Below are 22,709 nucleotides of genomic sequence, written 5' to 3' on the forward strand. Positions count from 1 at the left end.
CGATGGTCTTATCAGCCCCTTCCAACTCTGCTATTCTATGATTCTATGATACAGTGCTTTACTCTGTTCAAAGTCTTTCATATACATTTTATTAATAATCCATGCAACAACCTTGTAAAGGTAGGTCAGTACTATTGTTTCCATGCTGCAGACCAAAACAGACCCAGAGTAGGCTGCCGGCAAGGGTGAGAATCAAACTGGATGTGATTTGTACTGTGAATTTCTTAGCCTCTTCGTTACCTTTCGGTTTTAAGAAAACGAAGAAATGCAAACGAGCAATCGCACATTAGGCTTCTCCGTTTCCAAAGAGGTGAGGTCTGTTCGCTTGGAGAAGGGTTACCACGCCGGGTCAACCAGCGTTCGCCGCAAAAGGTATTGCGTCTCGTCGTCTGGACAGGAATCCGTTTCGAGAGGTCATTGAGGGCGCTGGAAGGATTCCAGGAAGGATTTCCGACCAGTTCGGAAGTAGGATTCGATCCGCTCCAAAGACCTTCCTTTGGTTTCGGGGATGAGATACGTGAAGATCAAGTTCACGGCGCAGATGACGCTGAAGAAAAAGAAGGGTACCTCTAGGCCGAACTTTACCTGGCCGAATAAAAGAAATTCTCCGTAAGACAAACAGGTCGAAAAGTAGGGGAATGCTGTGAGAAATTAAAATTAATATCACAGGTACTTGTCATAGATTTCCAAGGCATTGAGAAGAGACCAGTGTGAGACCAGCAAACAGCTTTATTTTCAGCAGCGAAACAGCTGGCGTAGCCGTGAGGCAGCACCCCGAAAGGAGAGTAGTGGGCTGTGAGCACAATTACAGCAGACGTTTTATACGGTAAACAACCTTCCAAGTGTCTACATTCCTTAGCAAGAGCAAGTCAGCATCTCTTTGTCTACATCAGCCTTCCTCAACCTGGGGCGCTCCAGATGTGTTGGACTACAACTCCCAGAATGCCCCAGCCGGCTGGGGCATTCTGGGAGATGCAGTCCAACACATCTGGAGCGTCCCAGGTTGAGGAAGGCTGGTCTACATCTTTCTCAACTGTTCCCACGCCCTCATCTCTAACGTAACTGTTACTTCTCCGTGCTTTATTCCCCCCCGCCCCATTACTTAACGATGGGTTTCTGTTTTCTGGCCAAAGCGTAGAGGAGAGGGCTGAAAAGCACAGGGATCAAATCCCTTTCAGCAAAGGTGGCAAATTAAATTTTGGAGATGGTTTGTAATGTTGGGAGGAGCCCATGAAAAACAGAGCGAGGCCCAAACTACCCACGGTACGAGCCCATGTGAGCTTAAAGGTCTTACCAAAAGTCACATACGCTGGCATTTTGGGCCCGCCCCCTTTTGCTTGGCACCGCCCACTCTGGGAACGCGGGCCCCCCGAGAGCCTCTCCGAAATGAAAGAGGTTGAACACCCCTGCCTTAGAAAACTCTAGTTCCTAGGAGGAAGGGGGAGTCCGTTGTAGAAGAGGCCCGCTGAGCCTCGACTTACCTTGACCAACAGAAAGACTTTGGTCACGACGAAGGCAGTCAGCCAGCTGACAAGTACACACAACCCGGACACCACGCCTCGGGCCTTCAGCGGGAGGACTTCGGACATCAGAAGCCAGGTGATGGGACCCCAGCCCATGGCATAACCTTGACAAAGAGAAAGGCAAGAGGAGGATTTGAGCTATGAGCCCATCCTAGAATGTCTTAGGATGGCATGTAAACCGAGGTCACAAGTTCCAATCTTGCCTTGGCTTTATCCCCTAAGAAGGACACATGAGTAGCCCTGCTGAAACAGACCAATCTAGTCCACTCTTCTGTCCACACAGTGGCTAACCAGCTGCCCCAATGGGGGAAGCCCACAAGCACCCTCCCGCCCATGTTCCCCAGCAACTGGTGCACGCAGGCTTACTGCCTCAGATACTGGAGGTAGCATGGAGCCATCAGGGCTAGTAGCCATGGATAGCCTTCTCCTCCTGCAGGAATTTATCCAACCCCCTTTTAAGGCCATCCAAATTGGTGGCCATCACCACCTCTTGTGGGAGTGAATTCCATAATTTAACTATGCACTGTGCAAAGAAGTCCTTCCTTTTATTTGTCCTGGATCTCCCACCATTCAGCTTCATGGGATGACCCCTTTGGGTTCTAGTATTTTGAGAGAGGGAGAAAAATGTCTCCGGTTCCACATTCTCCATACCATGCATAATTTTGTACACCTCTATCATGTCTCCCCTTCCTCGACTTTACCCCCAAACTTAAGAATCCCAGCTCTTGTAACCTTCCCTCGTAGCGGAGATGCTTCAGCCCCTGGACCAATTTAGTTGTCCTTTTCCAACTCTACAATATCTTTTTTTCGTGTTGTGGTGACCAGAACTTTATGGTTTATTTTATTCAGTTAAAATGATTGTCCTTTCAAGACCAAGTCAACCAAGAAAACTTAAGCCGTCGTCACGAAACTTTAGGAGAGGAATTGGAACCTTTTAGAATGGGGAGAAATGGCACAACAGCCAGCAAACGGAACGGTTTGTGGGACGTGTGTGGGCCTTCCACGGAAAGCCACAGGGCTGGATTTGGGCCTGAATCCTGTGACTGTGCACCCCTGTTCTGCATGAACCGATTTCAAAGAAGGAGTCAGAGTCTTCAGGCCTTCATAGACGGTGTGTATATTATTTATTTATTTAGTGTTACATTTATATCCCTCTTTTTCCTCTCTTACAAGGAGTCTAAGGTGGCTCACGTGGTCCTCCTCTTCCTCTCTACTTTTACCCTAACAACAACCCTGTGAGGTAGGTTAAGCTGGGAGTCCATGACCGGCCCAAAACCCCCCAGTGAACTTCATGGCTGAGTGGGGACTAGAACCCTGGTCTCCCGAGTCCCAGTCCAATGCCCTAACCGCTACACCACACTGCCTCTGGGTTACCTACCTGGCTCAGTTACCTACCTATAATGAAAAACATGATGGCGATCAAAGGGATGAAGGTGAGGCCTGTTGTGCCATGTACGGCGAGGGTGGCGTGGCTACTGTTAGCCATTAGCGTTGAGGAGTTGTGGAGATGTAGAGGGACGTAGTGAATGTAGAAACCCAAGGTCAGGTTTGAGGCCAGCATGATGAGTGCTGTGGGCAGCGGGAGAAGAGGGAAAAAAGAAGACACAGTGTGAGGCCCGGGGGTTATGGGTGACCAGGAATTATGCCCTTGGTGTGTTTGTCCCCTTGCCCCAAACCTCTGAATCCCGGCCGACCACTGAGACATCTCTGGGCCCAATTTCCACTTCCTCTGGGTGTAGAACAGCCTTCCTCAACCTGGGGCGCTCCAGATGTGTTGGACTGCATCTCCCAGAATGCCCCAGCCAGCAGCTGGCTGGGGCATTCTGGGAGTTGTAGTCCAACACATCTGGAGCACCCCAGGTTGAGGAAGGCTGGTGTAGAAGAATGTGGGTTCTATGTGAATGAGTGGTGCATGCCGTTGTGGAAATGTGTTCGTTTGAAAGTGGTGTGTGTGTGTTGTTGAATCTATTCCGTCCGTGTTCTGAGATTGCCAGGCGTGTTTCGTTCCATCCCGTTCGCAGCCCGAACGCCAGGGTAAACTGGCATGCATGCAATTCACGGGAATGTTTTGCAAGTTGCGTGGTTTCCAGCAATTTGTATTTTTGTACTACATTTGCGCACGCTTCTAGAAAGTAAAACCAAAAAAGCGGTCTGCAAGTTTGCACAACTCCGAAAAACCTGTTCCGCTGAGGAATCTGTGGGTCGGATTCATAGAAAGCCAAACACCTTTGAATCCATCGCACATGTCAGGTCTCAGGTGTGTGTGCGTGTGTGTGTGCGTGAGCGTGAGGTGCGTGTTTTGGCCCATTTTTGTTCCGGCTCCACCCACTACCAGAGTGCACCCACGGCCAGCCTCGAGGGAAGGTTCCCCATCCCTGATCCAAAGGTTTGTGAACTTGCCTAACGATCTTAATTCGGGAGGTCACATTTCTGTTGCTCTTCTACGTACGCTTTCAGTTGCTTATTGGATTCTTTTAAAGCCAGGCTTTTGTAGCTCAAGACTTTACAAAAGGCGGCCCAACGGCACTTAACGACCACGCACAGAGCAAAAGAATAAGTGGTAAGAAGAGCCCTGCTAGATCTGACCATGAGCCCAGGCTGTTCAACATCCTGCTACCGCAGAGGACTGTGGGAAACTCTGAAGAAGCAGTATCCGCAGATATACTGCCTTGACCCATGGAGGTTCCGTGGCTGAGCCCTGTTCGTCCAGCCCTGGAAATGCACGACGTGGGATCAGATGGCGGATAGGGTGTCTGCACCTGAGACATAGAGAAGAACCTTCCTCCCAGCTTTATCCATCAACAAGGCAGCTACCAGCACCGAGGCTAAGCGGACGACTCCCACGATAACGGCGTCGTACTGCGGCAGCTGAAAAGACCAATGGGTGCATCAGTTAGAATCGGGGTGGTTTATATTCCCACTTCTTATGGCAACATTTTGGGTTTTTTTTTTAGCAGCAGCTGTTTCCTTTGGAAGAAAAGGGTCCTGGAATCACTAGGACGCAGGACATTATTTTTTTCTTAGAGGAGTGAAAGGAGAGCCCTCCACCATTTTCATAGAGGCTCCAAATGATGATTGTGTTTCGTTTGGCCCTCAGAATGCCCTTGAGGGGTGGGGGGGGATGTTCAGTTTATAAGACTAGGCCAGGGCCCCCCCAACTACTTTGGGTCTGTGGGATATATGGATTTTGTTCATGAGACATGACAGCAGTCTTCAAATACTTGAAAGGTTGCCACACAGAGGAGGGCCAGGATCTCTTCTCGATCCTCCCAGAGTGCAGGACACGGAATAACGGACTCAAGTTACAGGAAGCCAGATTCCGGCTGGACAGCAGGAAAAACTTCCTGACTGTTAGAGCAGTACGACGGTGGAACCAGTTACCTAATGAGGTTGTGGTCTCTCCCACACTAGAGGCCTTCAAGAGGCAGCTGGACCACCATCTGTCAGGGATGCTTTCGGGTGGATTCCTGCATTGAGCAGGGGGTTGGACTCGATGGCCTTGTAGGTCCCTTCCAACTCTGCTATTCTATGATTCTGTTTCGCGGATTTCATTTCATTGCCGACGCTGTCTGGGCATTCCACAACAATTCACGAGATAAGCATCCAGCATTAACATTTAAATCTACAAAATGTAAAAAACACAAACCAACCAACCACAATTTAAAACAGCTGGCCTAAATGCCCCCATCCTATGCCATCGAATGCCTGGGAATAGTCACCTTAATATGGCACTGAAAAGATGACAGTGTTGACACCAGGTGGCTTTCAGTGGGGAGATCTTTCCACAATTGCGGGGCCACTCCTGAAAAAGCCCTGCCTCTCCTTGCCACCTTCTGAGCCCCCCTTAGAGGATTATCTGGGTTCTTTCGTTCCGTCGTCTGTCTAGTTCTTCTATGCCTTTTCCTTCCATTTCCCCATCATAAATAAACTTAACACCTATTTCAAGGTTTGTGTGTGCCTCCTTCCAAGTAATTTAGTGGTACTAAATTCAGAGTCTTCTGCTTGGGCGATTGCTACTGTTTAAAGCAGCCTTCCTCAACCTGGGGCGCTCCAGATGTGTTGGACTACAACTCCCAGAATGCCCCAGCCAGCTGGCTGGGGCATTTTGGGAGTTGTAGTCCAACACATCTGGAGCGCCCCAGGTTGAGGAAGGCTGCTTTAAAGTCTCAGGCCAACGACCAGCTTGGTCCCTTCCTTCCTAAGTCCTAAAAGTGTCCTATAAGGTCTGAGATCTCCTGGCTCAGGTACCCAGGTGGAGGAAGGCAGGAAAGGGAATCCAGAGGCAAACAGAGGCCAGGTTTGGGCCGGCCCTAAAGACCATTGAGGGAAAGGACGGCGGGGAGGGGTCAAGGGAACAGCGGAGTGGGTGGGTGGGCCTTGGGGGTCTTACCAAAATGACCGCCGTGCTGTCGAAGATGAGCTGCAGGTAGACAAGGATGGGGGTGACGCCCGACAGCTGCTGCAGGAACCTCATAAACACGGTGATAATGATGGGCTTGAAGATGTAGGGGGTCTTGATTTCAGCCCAAGAAATCGGTTTGTTCTGCAGAAATACGGAGTTTTTAAAAAGTGGTCTGAGTATAGAATCGTAGAATAGTGGTGTTGGAAGGGGCCTCTAAGGGCCATCAAGTCCAACCCCCTGCTCAATGCAGGGATCCAGCCTTCCAATCCTTGCGTCCTCCAGAGGTGTCGGACTACAAGTCCCATTAAACCCAGACAGCCTAGCCAATGGTGAGGGATGGTGGGAGTCCAACACTGTCCAACACTGTCTGGAAGGCCCTCACGCGGCTCACACTTACTCTAGATGTTGGACTCCAACACCCATCAGCCCCACCAGCATTGCCAATAGATGAAAGGCACTATTAATCTTTGAACCTGACAGGAGTTGATGGACCTGTACACCGTGCGCCCCCTGTGGCGACTTTGTCAATGAAGTGTGTGACTAATTCCGCCCACCCGGGACAGAGAATTCGAAATCGCCCTCCTTCTATTTGCAATGCTGGGAGGTGAGTGTCGTTGCTTATGTAGCCAAAACAGCGCAAAAGAGGGAAGATACGGGCCATAAAATTGTGTACGTGAGAATAGAATCGAGTATTTTGTTGCTGTTCACACTCTAAATGCACGTCTCCCTTTGTCTTAATGAGTTTATTTTTACTTCCCTGCTTTATTTTTGCTGCTTTAGGCTCCCCCCACCCCAGTTCACTGCCTCCAAGATCCATTTTTTCGTCCCCCTGGGAATTTCCTCGCGGCCCTTTGCTGTCGCGCACACCTGTTGCCTCACGCTGTCCTTGATCTGTTCGTATTCCCACCAGTAATCCACGTCCTCCCCTCTCAGCCATCGCAGGGCGCTGAGGGCTTCGTCCTCCTTCCCCTTGGAGATCAGGAAACGTGGTGAGTTGGGCATGAAGTATAGCAAGACAATCATGAGCAGGGCTGGCACCTCGCCAGCCACAGCCAGCCAGCGCCAGGGGACAGCGAGGCCTGGGAAAGGAAGAAGACACCGGAAGAGCTAAGAGGGATTGCTCGGCCTCCTGGCTGTGGGGGGCACACCCCACACAGACTCATAGGGTCACCCCCCACAGCCCTATTTGGATTGTCTGTTTTTTAGGACTGGGACACAGAACGTATCTTCAATAGGGGGCCGGAAGGAACACTAAACAACGAAATATTAGATAACATGGAAGAAAATGAAACGTAGATATATTTAGGATTCCAACAGAACACGAAAATCAACCACTCCACAGTAAAAACTCAACTGCGATATAAAATCCGCCTATCGCAAATCCTAAAAATCCAAACGCAAGAAAAACACACGTACCTCATTGACATAGCAATACCGGACGACAAAAATGTTGTAGAAAAGGAAGAGAAGGAGAAGCGAGACGCTGAAGCACCGTGGCAACAGGAAAAGGTCACAATTATTCCGTTAGTCACATCAGTCACCGGCATCACATCAAAAAAACTATACAGAAAACCTTCAGAAACTGGGCCTACCAAAATACATCCCCACCAACACCCAGAAAGCGCTCATACTTAAAACAGGTTCAGCATGCTCAGTAGTCAGGAAATTCCTGAATCAGTAAAAGACAGCATGACTTGGCAAAGCCCATCGGGTCTGTCTAGAAAAAACGCCACGAGCGAGAAAAGAGAGAAGAAGCAGAAGAAAAGGAAGAGGAAGAAGAAGTGGTGCTTTTTAGAGTAAAAAGAGAGAAAGAGGAGGAGAAAAAGACACGAGGTCTGAGCCAAAAAAGAACCCACAATCTAAGTTTGGACAGAAAACGAAAGAGCAATGGAGGAGCAAATATATTAAAAGACAGACATGGGAGCCCCACACGAGCGTGTTGTTTGGATCCCTGAGGAATCCTGCGGGGTGTTTTGAACTACCTGGCAGGTGCCTTAAGGCCCCTGTTTCATTCTCCTCTAACCAGTTCCCTGCTCTTTGGTTTTGCAATCGAAGGCCTGGCCGAAACATGACCAAAACCACTCCGTCTCTTGCTCCTGCCCAGCGTTCGCGTCTCACTGCAGGCATCTGCCAGCACTTGCGTCACCCAGCTACACCTGCTGAATGCCAGCCTGCCATTTGTAGGAATGTTCCCACTGCAACGGAAACACACCCAGTACACCGTGGGAAGGAATAGGGTCAGTTTGAAGTGGTCTGCCACTGGGACCCTGCTTCTTTAACAAGGGTAGAATAGGCAGAAATTCAACAGGTGCAGCTTTTCCTAGCACTATCTTACACTGCTCTCAAAGGCGCTGGGTGACATTCCCTTAAAAGCTGTTCATCCTAGACGAAACTAACATCTAGTTTTAGCCTTAATCATACATTTGGGCACAGATTTCTTGGGTGGGGGGGAATTTGTCGGTGTTTGGGAATAGGTCTTCAGGGGAAGGCCTTCTCTCAGTCCCTCCGCCATCACAGGCGCACTGATGGGTACGTGGGAGAGGGCCTTCTCGGTGGCTGCTCCAGGGCTCTGGAACTCTCTTCCCAGGGAAGCTAGACCATTATTATTATTATTATTTATTTATATAGCACCATCAATGTACATGGTGCTGTACAGAGTAAAATAGTAAATAGCAAGACCCTGCCGCATAGGCTTACATTCTAATAAAATCATAATAAAACAATAAGGAGGGGAAGAGAATGCACCAAGCAGGCACAGGGTAGGGTAAAACTAGCAGTATAAAGTCAGAACAAAATCAAGTTTTAAAAGCTTTAGGAAAAAGAAAAGTTTTTAGCTGAGCTTTAAAAGCTGCGATTGAACTTGTAGTTCGCAAATGTTCTGGAAGAGCGTTCCAGGCGTAAGGGGCAGCGGAAGAAAATGGACGAAGCCGAGCAAGGGAAGGAGAGACCCTTGGGCAGGTGAGAAACATGACATCAGAGGAGCGAAGAGCACGAGCGGGGGAATAGTGTGAGATGAGAGAGGAGCTCCCTCCAGTGCTTTCGGAGGCAGGCAAAACCCTTCTTGTTCCGGCAGGCCTTTGGCGAATAATCCGGACCTCCGTCTATGCCTGGGACTCATAAAATTGTTATGTATTTTAAACGTTTCAATTTTTAAAAATATTGAAACATATTTCATTATATCTTTACTTTTTTTACATGTCTATATGTTTTAACTGTACATGTTTTAATTTTGTAAAGCTGCCTTGAGGCTCAGCATTGGGCGAAAGGCAGGATGATGATGATAATAATTAATAATATTTAATTAGTATCATTAATCTCTTTCATTTGGAGCATGAAGGTGTTGATTTGAGGCACCCTGGATTGCTCTTGGCTGTCTTCTGCCAATGCTGCTAAAAAGCATTCACCCGAAGGGTTTAGATGATCTGATAAGTTGAGAACACGGTTGTGAAATTTCCTGTGTTTCCGCAAACCAAACCCGCAAAACCCCTGCGGTTTGGGGCGCTCCTGGGCTGGTCCTATTTGTCCAACCAGCAGGCGAGGCCTTGACATTGGAAGCGAACATGCACAGGGGCGGCTGTCCCCCGCAAAGGCTGCCTTTGTCCTTTTAGAACCAGCAGTACATCGTTTCTAAGACCTCTACAGCTCAGATGCCTCAATTTGAGATGCTTTGAGAACCAGTCGCACTGTGCCTCCAACTCAAAGAACTGCCGACTCATTTTCCATCTCCCAGGATTCGCATCCGGTACTTGCCTAAAGCGTAGAGGAAAAGGGCGCCCAAGACAGCCATGATCTGAGGGCAGGACCCCAACGTTCCTCGGATGCCGGGGTGACAGATTTCCGAAATGTAGACCTGGGAAAAGCAGAAGGAAAGTAAGTGGTACAAGTCAGGGTTGGAAGAAAAAAAAATACCTGCAAACACGGTCCTCACCAGTACCTGGTACCCAGGCCTGAATAAACCCAAAACCTCTGGTTTCCCAATTCACCTGTTCCTAATGCCTCCAGCGATTTCTTTTAATATGTATTCTATTAATTTTCCAAAGCCAGTCAAATGCATTGAATTTATATCCCGTTATCAATGGAGAGTTGAACATTTAACACCCTCCACCTGAACTTTACAGACAAAAATATAAAAGGAGGTTTTCCTTTGCGGCTTTTCGTAATAACTAAGTGCGTAATCCTACGGATATTTAGACGGGAAAATAGTCCTACATCTCCCAGGTTCGATTCCCGGTTTCTCCAGGCAGAGCAGGGGAAAAACCCGGCCTGAAACCTGGGGGGAGCTGTTGCTGCCAGTCAGTGTTGACAATACCACGCTCTGACTCAGGACAAAGTCAGCTTCCAGTGTTTCTGTCTTGGTGTTTTGACTCTGCAAGGCCTGCCTGTGCTTACGCCCAGGCTCCACTTTCCCCAGATTCATTAAAACCGGTTGTGGGAATAGAAGTCGGCAACTCTTATCACAGACCTGGTTACATAGTGCTGCTCTGGGAGCCAAAGCCCTTTTGGTTTCATAGAATCATAGAATAGTAGAGTTGGAAGGGGCCTATAAGGCCATCAAGTCCAACCCACTGCTCATTGCACCAAATGGATCTCCGTTGACGTGTGCTGTTCCCCCTTGCAGGGTTAGGTTAAAGCAGCCCCCCGCCCAAGCCGGTGCCCTCCAGGCATGGCAGATTACAGATCCCATCATCCCCAGCCATGGGATGGGAGCTGTAGTCCAACCCACCTAGAGTTGGCAGCCAATGATCAATTCTTCCTGCTGGTTTGGGGATCGTTTCGTACGGAAGGGGGAAGATGCCAGTAAAAGTCTTCTTAGGAATGCTGCTTGCTAACCCGCCCTGCAGCTGAGAGATTTGTGCATGCGTGTACGTGTGCCACATGTGCGTGTTTCATTGATCATTCTCTAAGAACCCAAGAGGAGCCCTGCTGGATCAGACCGAGGGTCCATCTAGCCCAGCGCTTTGTTCACACAGTGGCCAAACAGCTGCCCACGGGAAGCCCACAAGGCAGGACATGGGTGCAACAGCACCCTCCCACCCATGTTCCCCAGCAACTGGCATACATACAGCATACTGCCTCTGATACTGGAGGTAACCTATAGCCATCAGGACTAGTAGCCCTTGATAGCCTCCTCCTGGAATTTCTCTAACCCCTTTTAAAGCCATCCAAATTGGTGGCCATCACAACATCTTGTGGAAGCGAATTCCCTGGTTTAACATGTGAAGTAGTCCTTCCTTTTATCTGTCCTAAATCTCCCACCATTCAGCTTCCTGGGAGGACCCCTTTGGCTTCTAGTATTATAAAGGAAGAAAATGTCTTCTCCCTCTCCCCTTTCTGCACACCATGTATAATTTTGCGCATCTCTATCACGTTCCCACTTCCTCGCCTGTTGCCTAAACGAAACACTCCCAGATGTTGTAACCTTTCTACGTAAGGGACTTCCTCTCGACCGTTTTAGTTGGCCTTTTCTGAGCCTTTTTCAACTCGACAGTATCTTTTTCTTCGACGGGGCAGGCTGAACGGTCCGCAATATTTCAAGGGATTTGTCTCAGAGCGGTAGGAGAGCGGCAGTTTTGATCTCCTGCATGGAGATTCTGGGTATCAAACCGGGGGCCTTTGGCATACAAAGCCTGTGCCCGACCACTGTGCTAGAGCCCTTCTTTTTAGGAAACTGCAGCCCGAGTTAATTCGGTGCAGCCCAACAGCCACCTCCCCTGTTTGAAATATTGCTTAATGGAATTATATCAAGTCATCCAGCGAGTAGAAGAGGAAGGAAGCATGTGTCAAGGACAAATATCGCTTTCCCATCTAGGCCTTGCATCCATGCCCACCAAAACAGCACCAAGGACAGCGGTGTAGTGGTCACAGGGTCGCAGTCCCAATGCTTTTTTATTAGCAGGGAAGCCGGCTTCATCAGTCAACTCCCTCTGGATTGAGATGAAACTTGCACCATAGCTGGGAGGAAATAGATTTTCTCAGCAGTGAGATATTCTTCCCCTTGTTGTCATGTAAAGTACTTTGGAGAAGGCGTGGACCTGAACAGGCAGGTAAGATGCGGTCGCTTGACACAAAGTCGTGTTCTTGGTGGAGGTGAAGCCCGCTAGCCTTTGGACAACCTTCTGGAATGGGGAAGTGACGGCACAAAAAAAACACCAAATGGTTGGGGGCGTGGCCAGGGAAAAGGGGCATGGTATGTTGGGGGACCCCAGCAGGCCGGGTAGGGACCCCAGGAGGGCGAGTCCTATGTGTGCTGTTCGGAAACTAACAAAGAATGGCAGCAACCTGGCAAATGTTCATTGTTTTGACCGAACTGCCTTTTCACGCATTAGTTCTTGAATTTCTGCATGCGCGGTTTCTGCAATTGCCCCCAGACGGCGAATGCCAGCAGCAGGCCAGGCCCTATTGCTGGAAAGGTGTACCGGCAATGACCCCTTGCCTACGATGCAACACGGAAGTGGAAAAGGGTGGGAAAAGACGCCGCTCACCAACCAGCTCACTACAGTCCTCTGTGGAAGGCATGGCCGTAGAACCATACTGTTCTGCACACGGAAGCAGGGGCATTGGTAGTGGTGGGTCTACGGGGCCCTGGATTTTTTTCACAGGGCCCTGTGTGTCCATTGGTGCCAATGGCACATTCCCCACTCACCCCAGCTTAATTGTCATAAAGGGACAATTTTCAAAGGGGGAAGATGGGCGGGCTCTCTCCCTTTCCCCAACACTGCAACACATGCACACACTCGGAATCATCCCCTGCACGACAATTAGGTTTGGAGGGGGGAAATTGCATTGGTTTGGGGTGATCTGGGTCAGGGAGCAGATTAATCAAAGCGTTTACTTTATCGGATAGGATCCTGACCGTCTCTGCCTCTTGTGAAATTGACATAAGTCTTTGTCATGTACATTTGCATCTATAAATAACAGCAGATGCAGTTTGGGGGCAGATCGTTGTCCTATGCGCCCGGGCCTAGGAACCGCCCCCCCTGCATTGCCAAGACTGCAGGGTAATCTTGTTTGAAGCTGGAAAAGGGATCACTTGGAAAAGACAGGGATGCAGCTGAATCCCCAGAAACAAAGGAGCGAGGGAAAACCGAAAAGGGCTGTTGCCCGTCCGAATCGGACTTACCGGGATGGAAGCAGATGTCACGCCACCTGCAAACCCTGTGAGGAGTCTCCCCACTTGCAGCATCCAAATCTGCTGGGCGCTGGCCATGAAAAGGTACCCGATGACGGACGGGACGGCGGAGAACATGATGCTCAGCTTCCGGCCCAGGCGGTCGTTGAAGTACATGGTACCCAAGCCGCCCGCAGCGACTCCCAAGGTGAACACGGACTGCAAAACACAGAGATAAACAGAGAGAGGATGTAGGAAAGGGGTGCCGGATCAAAACAGACCTGTCACTGAGGCATAGGTGCACAACCATGAGCCCTTGATTTCAGCGCCTTGAGAAATCTAACTTTATGTTTTAGAAATAAGTTTCTAGTCCTTATGGTTGCCAAGATGGGGTTGAAAATCAGAGCGGTGAAAGCATCCTCTACGGTTTTAGAAAGTGGGTAGTTGTCACTTCAAGGGAATGAGGTGCTCACATAGGAAGGAAGGATTGGAGGAGGAGGAGGAGGAGGAGGAGGAGAAACAGAACACACACGACAAGCAGAGCTCGCCTGCCTTTTAAAAACCAATTAGGGCACAACCCTATGAAGGCTTAAACAGGGAAAAATAAATCCTACAACACCTAGCAATCGCCAGCCAGCATAGTTGGGAGTTGTAGGGCTTTTTTTCTTTCTGAACCTGCATAGAACTGCGCCCTTAATCAGTTATTTTTTTAAAATTACATTGGCATAGGGTTAAAATTACATTGGCATAGAGCTGCAAATTAATTATATTAGCTTAGGGCTGAAAGTGGAGTTTTGCTGGCTGGGGCATGCTGTGAGCTGTCTAAACCTGCATAGAACTGCATCTTTAATCAATTATTTTTAATTACATTTGTATAGGATTGAAACCTCGGTGTTGTTGAAAAGAAGTCCACAAATGCTACTGTCCAAAGCACCTTTAATCCTGTTTTCTGCGTTTGTCCATTAGAGCAGGGGGTGTTAAACGTCAGACTTGTGGGCCAAATTTGACCCTGGGGCTGAAAGCGGTCAAGATCTCTGCATTAGAGGAACGCAGCGGTATTAATAGCATCCCGCAAGAAAGGCAGTTGCATTTATCTCTCTGCTCCACCGGTTAAAAGTGGCATCGCTTGACAATCAGTCGATGATGCTTTAACTGATTAAACCTTGCAGGCCTAATGGGCAGCAACGAACGATACGCCTGGTGATTCTTTGCACGAGTCACTGTTCGTTTGTTGATTTCATTTCACTTTTTACATTCCCATTTATTTTCATTTCATTTCATTTATTAGTTTCTTATACCGCCCAATAGCTGAAGCTCTCTGGTCGGTTTACAGAGATTAGAAACTTTAAAAAGACACTGTAAAAACCCTTTACACACAAGCAATTTTTGTGAACCACTCGGAGAACTTCAGCTATGAGGCGGTATCGGAATATAATATATAATATATAAATGAATGTCACCTGGAAACACACAAAGACACACATCTGTCTGAAACAATTTTAAACGGTCCTATTTTCACATCCTGCCTTTCTGCCCCCAAAATCCACTTAAGGTGATTAACAATGATCAAATACATTGAAACAAAATCTTAATTAAAACACAACAGGAAAGCAAAGAAGTTAAAAACACAATTGAAACACAACTGTAAAAGAAAGGAATGGCAACCAAGTGATTCAAGTCCCTTTCAGCAATGGACCAGATTATATATGCCAAATGTATTTTTGTTATATTTTTTCCTCTTGCAAGGATCCCAAGGTGACTTACATGGCCCTCCTCCTCCATTTTTTCCTTACAACAACTACCCTGTGAGGTAGGTTGGGCTGAGAGACAGTGACTGGCCCAGTGACCTTGGCAGAGTGGGGACTAGAACCCAGATTTCCCGAATCCCAGCCTAACGCTCTAACCACTATGCCACACTGCCTACATCACACTGCCTTTGTCTCTGAGGTCTGACCAATATCCCTCATGAGCTGCTGGTTCCTTTTGGGGTTCACATACTGAGAACGAAAAGGGTGGAGCTAAGATTAAGGTTAGGGGTGGAGTTTGCTGGGATGGGGTGGAGTCTGGTGAAGAAAGGGGTGGAGCTAATTGCACAAATTCCCAAGCAGTAACTAGCCTGTCTGCTCAGCCTTTGATTTTCGTCTTTCCTGTGAAGACCCAGAGAAGGAAGCTAAGATCTTGACTCGTCCAGCCATCAATCCCAGAATGAACCCTGTCACCCCTGGCTGAGCATCCTTGGAATTCTCTGGAGTTCCTTGGAGTTCCATTCCGTGGCTTTGCCGGCCAGCTGTGCTTACCCCAAACCAGGATGCCGTTACTTCCGTTAGTTTCAAGTTGGGGTCCGGCGTTTCTTCCAAAGCCGGGATGACTGGGGAGGTGTAAACTAAAGCGAAACCAAAGCTGAAGTTCCCTAAACCGGCAGCGAAGGTGGCAAGGAAGAGTTTACCATTTTTAAGAGTCCTGAAACAAAGAGAGGAGAGGAAGGGACAATTACAGAAGGAGGCACGTTGTGAAGCTGAGAGAATGTTCTTCATGAAGGAGACCCAGGGCTGAGCAGCACCGATTCCAGCCCTCTTTCCTGCCGGAGTTCAGGGTCTCATCGGAAGAAGAACTCCGCTTTAAGTCAGGGCTATGGACTGCATGTGAACTACTAGAGACAAGGGCACCTCTGGGTATGCGCAGAGTGCCTTTTTCCTCAATTCTGCTGGCGGTCACCGCCCATTTTGGCACTGGGAATCCTCAGTGGTGTGGTGGACTGTTTCAACATCCAAAATTAGCAGGCATCTTCATTGATCCGTAGCAGCAACGCTGTTCTGGAAGCCTTATGTTCTGGAACACTCTTCCAGAACATTTGAGAACTACAAGTTCAATCGCAGCTTTTAAAGCTCAACTAAAAACTTTTCTTTTTCCTAAAGCTTTTAAAACTTGATGTTGCGCGGACTTTATACTGTTAGTTTTACCCTACCCTGTGCCTGCTTACCCTACCCTGTGCCTGTTGGCATTCTCTTCCCTTCCTTATTGTTTTACTATGATTTTATTAGATTGTAAGCCTATGCGGCAGGGCCTTGCTATTTACTGTTTTACTCTGTACAGCACCATGTACATTGATGGTGCTATATAAATAAATAATAATAATAATAATAATTATGACCACCACGAACAGGTCTTTGGAAAGGTAGCAGGCCTTAATGGCCCACTCGAAGCTGAGCCATCCCAGAATGCTCCTCCTACACTGACATTTAACAGGATTTCGCTCTCTCTTCCGGGCAGTTGGGTGTCCCCATCTCCCCCGTCACCCAGGTCGCTTCCCTTCCCTCCCAGCGAGGCTCAACCATGGCCCTTATATTGCTAACCAAAACCAGCAGCAACAATAAGATACTGTCGCAATGAACGTCGTACCTGGCAGAAGGTTCCCTGCCCCACGGCGCTTCCAATGTGAAGTTGTCTCTCCTGCCATTGTTAACAAGGACAGGAGAGAAAAGGAGAAGTGGATAAGGAAGGGAACTCGATCTGCCTTCCCTAGCCTGGTGCCCTCCGAACTGTTTGTACTTCAAGTCCCATCAGCCCCAGCCAGCATGGCCAGCAGTCAGGAACCCTGGGTGTTGTACTTCAAAGCACCTGGAGAGGGCTGCAGGGTGGGGAAAGCTTGGATAAATGAAAGCAAATGAGATTAGACAGAAGTAAGCTTGGATTTAGTTGAGGTTGAGGACTAGAGACTTGAGCCAAAGGTTTTTGGAGTTTGTGGAGGGTTTGAAAGGAAGACAGAGAGGCCGGCAGAGATACAGGCATAAGGGGCAGCCAAGGAGAAGGACGGGCAGCTGGAGAGAGCACGGGATTTTACCTGTAATATTCTTTCTCCGCTTGACGGCCATCCCTGTCCCGCAAGGTTTGATAATTTTCTTCTGGCTCCCCGCTCAGGAGCGGCTCCGTGACGGTGGGATCCAGGGTGGCACAATCGATGGCTTGTTCCCGGAGAGATGGAGAGGCCAGCCGGCCGGCAGCAATACACAGAAGCGGTGCGCCTCGCTCTCCGTCTGCCAGGCAAACGCCGCGTACCCTTTCAGGAAGTACTCTTCTGGGAACTGTCCAGGCTGGGCTTTCCCCAGAGGACTGAGGAGCGAGGAGGCATAACAGAAAGCAAAAGTGGAGAAGGGTGGCAGAGGGCAGAGAGGTGCAATTGTGGAAAAAGCAAAAAATCTCTGTCGCGGCGGTTCGAGAGTCGGAAAAGAGGAAGGCAGGAAGGATGAAGGAACCGGGTGTCGGAGTAAGATAAAACAGGAAGGAGAAGCATTGGGCCACAGATGTGACGATCTCTGAAGCAGATGGTTATGAATTTGTAGGGTTGTCTTGGTCCAACTGATGGGGAGCGACATTCCCACCATGTCTGAACATGAGAAGAGCCCTGCTGGATCAGGCCAAGGGTCCATCTCGTCCAGCATTCTGTTCACCCAGTGGCCGACCACCTCACAGGGAAAACCCATAAGCAGAGCAGAACAGCAACCTCCAGACCCAGCATACTGCCGCTGATGCTGGACGCAGCACCTAGCCATCTGGACTAGTAGCCATGGATAGCTTTCGCCTCCATGAATTTGTCCAACCCCCTTCTTAAAGCCATCCGAATTGGTGGGCATCACCTCATCTTGTGGCAGTGAGTTCCATAGTTTGACTCTGCACTGTGTGAAGAAGCCCTTGATTTGATTGATTTGATTGATTACATTTATTTACCGCCCCATAGCCGAAGCTCTCTGGGCGGTTTACAAAAGTTAAAAACAGTGAACATTAAAAAGTATACAAAATTTCTTTCCTTTCATCTGTCTTGAATCTCCCACCCATCAGCTTCGTGGGACCCGTTGGGTTCAAAGAGTACGGGAGAGGGAGAAAAATGTCTCCCTGTCCACCGTGTCCACCCCAGGCATACTTTTGTACACCTCTGTCATCGTTCCTCTTATAATCATTGACTGATCCATAAGAAGACATCTCCTCTTGTTCCGTGACTGCTAAATCTCCCCCCTCTGCTGATGTTTGGGATCACAACTCCCATCATCCCCCATCATTGGCTATGCTGGCTGCATCGAAATGTGAAGCCTTCATTGACTACCATTGGTGGATGTCAAACCACACCAGCGGACTCTCCCTCTTCTACCGAACTATGAGGGGTGTAGGAGTCCCCGTCCTCTCTTGCATCTGGCCACCCCAGTCAGATTCAGGGTTGCCAGTTTTCTTTTCACCTATTGCTCCTGTGCTCTTAACGGCATCTTGATCTTCAAGCAGCAGTAGCTGCTAATGCTTCGTCCCAGGCTCTGAAAACCTGCCAATGTTTCTGTATTTCTACCTTTTTAGCCCACCGTTTTCTGCCTGCCTGAAAGGAAACTGCTGGTGTTTTTCTCTGACACTTCTCTGGGAAACTTTGGGCTAGAAATGTAAAAAATAAATACAAGCCACCAGCCTATCACAGGATGGGATTAGCGAAGTTTCTCCCCAGAAGCTCTTAAAATTAAATTAAAGTGATGCCTGGTTCATATAGATTCCTTGTTTTCATCCCAAACCAGAATAAGCTGGTTTTAAGACCCAGAGGAGACTGCTTTGGGAAGGAGGAGAATCTTCTGTTGGTTGCACACCTGGGGAGGCATCTACCTGAGTGCAGGTGAGAGACTACAGGGGATGTCACTTGGCAAGTTTGAGAGCAGCTCCAAAAGGAAGTCAACTTTTTGCAAGGGTGTTTTGTAAGGTAGGCAAGGTGGGCTTTTAAACAAAGAGGGTGTTTAAATTCTAGTATACCTGAACTTTTTTCTCCACTGTCTTAAAGTATCTTTCCTTACAGAGGAAACAGACCTGCACACAAGCCCTTTTCTGTTTCTAGTGAATCTGGAAAGCGTGCCTTTGTCTCCACCAAAGTTTAGCTTCGTACGGAGAAGCGTTTAAGGCACAGCAACCTGTTCAGAGCCGGGAAAGTCTGTCTCCATAGATTTAAGCTTTAAGGATTTGAGAAAGCCACGGAAAAGTAAACCTAGAGCCCTTTCTTAGGGCTCTCTGCGTCACTCCCCAAGTGAAGGTTGCCAACTTATGAACAAGTCGCTTATGAACAAGTCGCTGCAGCTATGCCTTCACAGCCATTTTGGTCTGTAGCCATTTGACAAGTGGAAATGCTCAGTCTTGTGCTATGAAATTGCGCTTAAAGGTGTGGCATCTTTTTCCTCACTCCCCCTGCCCTCCCCGGTGAATTTGGCAACCTCACCAGCAGGAAATTTAGGATTCTGGGCATGTTTGCGAAGAAGTAAACAAAACCAGCCTGTTTAGGAGTTCAGCCTCAGGCTCTGGTTTTGGAGCTGGGAAAACTGAGCCGTGATTTTCTCTCGCCCGCCACAAAGCAGAACAAACCAACCCCTGCCCATCTCTCCCTCTACCCCTCATCTGGCTGAGAGCAGCAGAGGGTGGCATCAACGTTGGAGTGCTGAAGAAGTGGCAATAGGTAACTCGAGGAAGTAAGCCAAGCTGCATTTTGCAAGAGAAAGCTCATCTTCCCACGCCCCAAACACACCTTTTAGGGTTAGGGGTAAAAATGCCTTCTCACTTTACACTGATTGGCCAAAATCTCTGTTGAACGTTTCCAAAGGAGAACAGAGCTCCTGTACCTTTAAAACATAGGGAAGGATTGCTGGGAGTTTATAGGACTTTTTTCCTGTCTAAACATGCATAGGATTGGACCCTATATCCTATGCTTGGCTGGAGCATGCTGGGAATTATCGGACTTTTTTTCTGTCTAAATATGCGTAGGATTGCGCCCTTCTGTTCATTCTGTTTGCTCCATCCTAAATATCTTGCCCTTCCTCGAAGGAATATAGGCTTCTCCCTGTCTCCGATTTTACCCTCACAACAACCCTGCGAGGTAGGTGAGACTGAGAAAGAGGGACTGTCCCACGGTCACCCGTAGACGTTTCCTTCGCGGCACGTTTGTAAACTGCCCAGAGAGTTTCGGCTATGGGGCGGTATATAAATATAATTAATTAATTAATTAATTAAATTCGAGAGCAAGAGATGGGATACCAATTTAGGTGTGGATAACTCGTGACATCTTTGTCCCTTTCACACACCCCAAAATGTTACACAATGAAGGGGCAAAGATCCTGTTGAATGGGGTGACCTGTACTACAGTGGCACTTTTTGCAAGTGGAACCCTTCCGTCCGCAGAAGACGGATTCCAGACCCACCCCTCTGTGTTTTTTAAGCTCTTGGACAATCCTAGCCTGTCAGTGTTCATCGGCAAATATTAAAACAAGACACCATTTCGTCTGCAAAGGGATCAATAAAGGCTCAGGGTGCAGCAGATGGTGACCAGGGTAAGGGTGACGACAGGCGAACTAGCATAAGGGGAAAGTCTACAGCAAAGATGTTTCCGCAGAGTTTCCAGTTTATCCAGTTCTTTCTAAAAGTTATTTTCAAGGTAACTTTAGGCCAAGCGATTCTTCGTTCAGGTTTGGTGCGTGCCTGCAGCCGGAAAAGGCGGCGGAGTTCAGCAGGCAGGGTGGACTTTGTTAATCCAGTCAGAGTTTTGAATGCTCCCTTGTGTTAAAAAATAAAATAAAAAATCCCCGCAAGAAGAAAATTAGCACACAAAGGTGCAAGGCTGTAGGCCAGCCCTCTCCCTGCTGTGTGCTAGTTATCTACTTGCAGGAAGATGGGGGAGGGGGAAGGATTCAAAAATAGCATGCCCCTGTGCAGTTTCATGTAACGATACTTGGCATTTTATGGCGCTTTTAAGTGCTTTATGTGCGTTATTCAGTTGTGTTCCTGACAACAACCCTGCAAGGCAAATTTGTATTATTATGGCAGATGCTGGGAATGAGGCAGAGAGAGGGGGTGGCTTGCTGAGAGGCCTCGTAGTACATCTTTCCCAAACTCGGTGCCCTCTCATTGGGTTGGACTACAAGTCTCAGCATCCCCAGCCAGCCGGCTGGGGATGCTGGGACTTGTAGTCCAACCCAATGAGAGGGCACCGAGTTTGGGAAACGCCCCAGAGGATTTTTGGCTGTCCTTGCTGCATGAGGCTAGCGTGGTTACTCCGTTTCGGAATCTGAGCAAGTCACTGGCTCTTCCCCGCCTCCGTTTCTGCTTTAAAGGTGCCAGATGTGAGGGAAGAAGTCCTCGGGGACGGGGCTTTGCGTGGAGTTTCCCTTCCCGAAACAGACCCAGGAAGATGTCCGTCCTTCGAGCTGAAAGTAAGTAACCGTGGCAGGGGTCACCGGCTGATTTGGGTCACCCAGCAGGACGTGCCCTACTCACACGACGCATGAAGAACGTAGGGTCCACCTGCTGCGGTGTGAAGTGGTACGGCCCTGCTACCCTTTCAGGACTCTACCATCTCATTCATGCTTCAGGTCCATCCTGTGTTTTTGAAGCTCCTGCTTTGGATCATAAAGTCGTGGCGTTTCCCCCTCCCCTCCTCTCTATGCTAGAAGACCGAGTTGGGCAAGAACCGTGGACACTCGAGGAGAGTGACGTGGACTGCAGGAACCTTCCAGAATCCTGCTTCTTGTCCCGGAAGCGGGAGGAGGCCGAGGCCGGAGAAAATCCAGCTCCTTCCGCACCCTCGGAATCCCCGGAGCTGCAAGATTCTGACTGCTACCCTTCTCTTTTCCTCGCCGCCTTTCTGACCCTCGTCTTCGTCTTGGTGTCTCTGCTCCTGCTCCATCATGATAACCGCCACTTTCATTTGGATGGATGCCTGGGTTTGAGGACCAACCAGGGTCCTCAAACGGAAAACAACCTCGGAGGCCTCTGCCTCCTCTTCCCAAGCCAGCCAGAAGCAACGTGGCAGACTCTCCGGCGATTTGCGCGTGGCCAGTCCGTACGGTCACACCCTGACGGGTCCGGCATCCTGGTGGCAGTTGGGTTCGGAGAAGCGCGGGGTCCCCTCCTGTGCCTCGTAAAAGCTGCTCTTCTGTTCCTGACCCAGGAACGGGCTCTGAGGGTTCAGTTTCCGGAGCACAGCGGCGCCTGGCATTCTTGGACGAGTCTCTGTGCGGACGGCACCCGTGGTTTCTCCGCTGCTGAGATTTACGTGGGGCGAAACCGGGTCCCGTCCGGCCTGCTGGTATCCTTGCGGAGCGCGGCACTCAGTCTCGCCCTCTTACTGAATGGCACGGAGCGAGCCCGGGAAGAATTCCTCCTCCACCCCTCGACTCCCGTGTTGGTGTCTGACATTTTGAGCGCCATCCGCTTTGCCGAGGGGACACCGGAGGCTTTGATGACTGCTAACAGCAGCGTACCTGTCATCTTGGTAAAGTCTGAGCAGTATTTGGATGGTGGTTTGGCTTGCTAAGGAGCACACAGCCCATGCTTTCCGGAGGGAGGGGCGGAATGCAAGGGTGCACAACCTTTTTGCCCCCGAGAGCCACATGGGGGAGTACTCGGGGGCTGCACTTTGGCACACTTGTACATGTTTTTGTTTCTTTAATTTTCTCTGCTTCCTTAGGTTAGGGAAGGAAAGGGGTCCTCTTGCTAGAACTAGCAAGGAAAACCCTTCCTTATTTCTCATCTCTCTTTATTTTTTATTACATTAAGAACATACCTGCGTCCTTTCGTAACAAGAACTTTCTCAGGAACTATCCAGGCACATGGTAACAAAGATGCATGGTAATATCGAGTGAGGAGTACAGCTTAAAGCAGCCTTCCTCAA

The 22,709-nt window shown here is 49.0% G+C and overlaps 1 protein-coding gene across 1 annotated transcript; it reads right to left on the reverse strand.

The window, feature by feature from the left end:
* Positions 1-196: 196 nt before the first annotated feature.
* On the reverse strand, positions 197-17,970 carry SLC2A6 (solute carrier family 2 member 6). Its single transcript, XM_063144989.1, has 11 exons — positions 17,952-17,970; positions 16,875-17,067; positions 15,331-15,493; positions 13,046-13,252; positions 9,676-9,775; positions 6,793-7,004; positions 5,914-6,066; positions 4,283-4,391; positions 2,919-3,092; positions 1,482-1,627; positions 197-585 (listed from the first exon to the last, which is right to left on the reverse strand). The coding sequence occupies exons 1-11, from the start codon at positions 17,968-17,970 to the stop codon at positions 415-417; spliced, it is 1,647 nt and encodes a 548-aa protein (XP_063001059.1). The 3' UTR covers positions 197-414.
* Between the last annotated feature and the right edge of the window lie 4,739 nt (positions 17,971-22,709).

Source organism: Elgaria multicarinata, chromosome 19 (assembly GCF_023053635.1).
Source record: "Elgaria multicarinata webbii isolate HBS135686 ecotype San Diego chromosome 19, rElgMul1.1.pri, whole genome shotgun sequence".
In the NCBI taxonomy this organism is placed as follows: Eukaryota; Metazoa; Chordata; class Lepidosauria; order Squamata; family Anguidae; genus Elgaria; species Elgaria multicarinata.